Genomic DNA, 3,526 nt, shown 5'->3' with positions numbered 1-3,526 from the left:
TTCCGAACTACGGCACTGATCCGTTTGTGGTCGCTACTCACCCAGACGGAGGCCAGGGAGCATTTGGTTACTGGGTCTTTCCGCTGAGAGATGGTAGCTCGGGATATTTTCAACCGGTTTGGATGGCGGTCATGTAATAGGATAGGCATTTAGATTTCCTATCTATTTTTTTAGCCAGCCGGTTGTGGCGTCTTTTCTCGGCTAGTTGGTGTTTCTAGCCCCTATTGGCTCTGTGTGAGCTGTCTGTGCTTTTTTATTATTTGTGGAGACCTTTGGAACCATGTTGACACTACTTTATTTGGTTAATAAGATGGCCGTATGCATCTTTCTGATGCAGAGGCTGGGGAATCACCCCTTTTCCAAAAAAAAATGGGTCGGTTCAAGTACTAAATAAAATCTGCATGATTCCAATCAAAGAAGATGATATTTGTTACTCCCTCTGTTCCAAAATAGGTGTCGTGGTTTTAGTTCACTTATTTTAAAACGGAGGGAGTAATTTATAGTACCTCTCTTGGGATAATATGAAGCTGAACTTTAATATGGATTAGGGTAACGAAAAAGATAAAGTATTGCCATCTATAAGCTGTAAATAGAGAATGGTTGTATAAAAGAATGATTGTGTACATACCTAGGACGCAAGGTTCTGTGTTCCTTTAAAAAGATGTAAACAAGGGGGAAAAGTAGAAAATTTCAAAACCATTATATGGCTGCAGTATGCACCACTCTGATGCAGAGGCCGGTGGTATTTCTTCTTTTCTATTTCTTTTAAAATTAGTTTTTCCATTTCTCTCAGGACAAGTATAGAACCTGATCTTTTCAAAGGTCCATCTTAATTAATACCTCCATATTTCTTTGAAAATTTTGAAGTATTGATATAGTGATTGTGTATCACAACTCTTGTTAGCTGACTGCAACCTTATACTACTTTTCACCAAAAAGGGAAAAATCATATATGAATTTGCTGCTTGAACCAAGAAGCCTGTAAGGGTTCTTTTTTTCCCTGCCTTGATGCTAAAATGGAATACCTGTCAAAAGGAATACATTCACATTTTAATAATGTAGGGATAAAACGGGATATCAGCCGAGCAGGTCGGCAAATGCATATTCTCAAGGGAAAGAAAAAGGATACACTTTTGGCACCTGAAAATTCTGGAATTTTGGTCACACTAATATCCACTAGTAAGCGTTCTTCACGTGTAGACTGTGGCTTGTGTCCACTATCCACTGTAACGGATCATATGGAATTGGCTTCTTTTTCTAGAGCTTATTGGATAATACATTATCCCTTTTTTTTGCGGGGGATGGACACAGTATTGGTACGATAGTAGGCGATATTTCGACTGAACTGGTAAAAACTGAAAAGCAGCTAGCACGTTCAGTGCGCAAAGATATTAAGAAATGTTCTCGGGTCCCCCAAAAGGGATTTTTTCTCGTTTTCTCCTGTCCACATTGACAAAATTATTGATACACTTAATATAATTTCTTGTTTCAAGTGTATCATAATATTTCATCGTGCACCTATGGTATAGTTTGAAACAAGAAAAAAGAACTGGCGAAACATCATGTAATACTATGGAACAAGACAATTTTTATCAAAAAACCAAAAAACATAGTACGAATCTCAAACCAACGACAAACGGTGGATACATAAACGGTATATCCGATGCATGGTAGAAAAATCCCTCTCGCAACTTATCCACGAGTGAAGCAGCTGGTTAGGGGCCTAGCGTAAACCTTTTTATTAGTGAATAGCAACTTGGTAACAGAAGAAACTCCATGAAGGAGATAAATAGGCAACTCCATGTAAACCTCTATTTTCCTTTCATAAACCTCCAAAATTCACCCCTATTTCTTCCGCAAAAGATTAGGGCTTCAACTGAAATGCTAGCTGACCTTGTGTAGTTCATTATCGTCTTCTGGCCTCTGAGTGGTAAAATGAGAGGTGTGCTCTCAAGTTCCATAGAAATATCCGGAGAAGGCAAGCTGTGTTTTGGCCTCTTGAGTGTTGAAATGAGAGGTGTGCTCTGAAATCCATCAAAGTGTCTTCATAAGCAACGCTGTATTTTGCTCTCTATATCACTATACCGTGGACGACCAAAATTGGTTAGCACAGATAACCAAGAATATATGCAGTATGCGTGCACCTTTCAGGTGGCAGAAAAGCCAAGGTGCAAGTATCTGAATCTTTATCCACTTTATTCCTGAAGATAGAACCGAATATAATGATACACAAACAATAAGATGCACACACGTATAGCCAACTGATGCAGGCAACATTCATTCTCCTATAAATACCTTCGTGCACCCTCATCCTTCCTCAAGTGAGCACTTGGCTTCGGCAACGGCACACAATACACATCAAAAAAGAAGCAGATAGGAGGAGCAAGAAGAAGATCGAAGGCGATGGAGTACGAGTACCACTACAACAGCAGCGGCAGCGGCAGCTTCGCCAAGGAGAAGCGGCCTCCGGCGAAGAGGGGGCAGGTCAAGCTCCAGATAGCGAGGGCGCTGAGCAACCTCGTGTCTCCCGGCGGCGCCGTTGATGGCTCGAAGCAAGCAAATCGTAACAGCTTCAGAAGGGAAACAAGCTACAACTGAACAAGAAACTTAGTACTCCCGCCGGACGGAGGGAGTAATATATGGTGCGTGTGACAAAGTGGGGTAGTTACTAGTTGTTTTCCTTTTGAGGATTTTAGCAGATGGTCTCTCAGTTTAATATGTACTGACCATCTGTTTGATCCACTATACTGTAACTTTGCTTGAGTGGGAACGAAAGGAAGTCCCATGTGATAGATGTACAAACTTTGGGCATATACATGCATCAGGGTGTGCTTGTGGAGTACTTAATCTTTCAATTATCTCTCTTAGTTTGTTGGAAGAATTAAAGTGCAAGTATCAAATGAGAAGCTCCATTTAGGGCTTTTCTAAATAATGGTGTTTCTTTGTAAAGTTTTGGTATTCTAAAAAAGTATCCCTCTTCCAAGCAGGCACATGGTTTCTCGATAGAAAGAATCGATCACTTAGTGATTTACATGTCCCTCGATTCAAAAATTCATCAGTATGATTCAAGAAAAAGGGTGATAATTCTTAAAATTTTTTAAAAAAAGTGATAATTCTTAATTTAAAAGACATCTTGTTAAATAATGCCAGCCCCCTTTTAATCCTTCTTTCAGATAAAAGAAAATGATAAACCCCTAACATCTTACAAGTTGACCATCGATTGGGTCATTCCTTGGCACTCGACTGTTTATCTCTTGAAATGCTCATATTTATGCAGCTTTGGATGCCATCAGCGAAGAGGAAGGACATCACCTTACTGGGGACGGTGGCGACGACTATCAATGCTCTTCACTTGTCTCTTATGATGGTGGCGGCGACTTGAGATCAAGAGCTATGACGTGAGATCATCTATTTTTATATGGGCGTGTTGACACAAGTTTTTGGCATGCCAGAAAACGTAATTAAGATGACCTTAAACAAAATAGTGTCCAATATGAAAAATCTCCGTATGGTCAAAATAAACAAC

At 39.9% G+C, this 3,526-nt stretch overlaps 1 protein-coding gene across 1 annotated transcript; it reads left to right on the top strand.

The window, feature by feature from the left end:
* The first annotated feature begins 2,334 nt into the window (after positions 1 to 2,334).
* On the top strand, positions 2,335 to 2,855 carry LOC123154113 (uncharacterized). Its single transcript, XM_044572933.1, has one exon. It carries the CDS (start codon positions 2,404 to 2,406, stop codon positions 2,596 to 2,598), a length of 195 nt encoding a protein of 64 aa, XP_044428868.1. The 5' UTR covers positions 2,335 to 2,403; the 3' UTR covers positions 2,599 to 2,855.
* The last annotated feature ends 671 nt before the right edge of the window (positions 2,856 to 3,526 follow it).

This window comes from Triticum aestivum, chromosome 1A, assembly GCF_018294505.1.
Source record: "Triticum aestivum cultivar Chinese Spring chromosome 1A, IWGSC CS RefSeq v2.1, whole genome shotgun sequence".
Classification (NCBI taxonomy): Eukaryota; Viridiplantae; Streptophyta; class Magnoliopsida; order Poales; family Poaceae; genus Triticum; species Triticum aestivum.
The sequence above is the reverse complement of the archived record's forward strand: the minus strand, read 5'-3'. Positions and strand labels throughout refer to the sequence as shown.

Coding starts and splice junctions, on each gene's coding strand:
- LOC123154113 (XM_044572933.1), top strand. CDS start 2,404: ATGGAGTACGAGTACCACTACAACAGCAGCGGCAGCGGCAGCTTCGCC.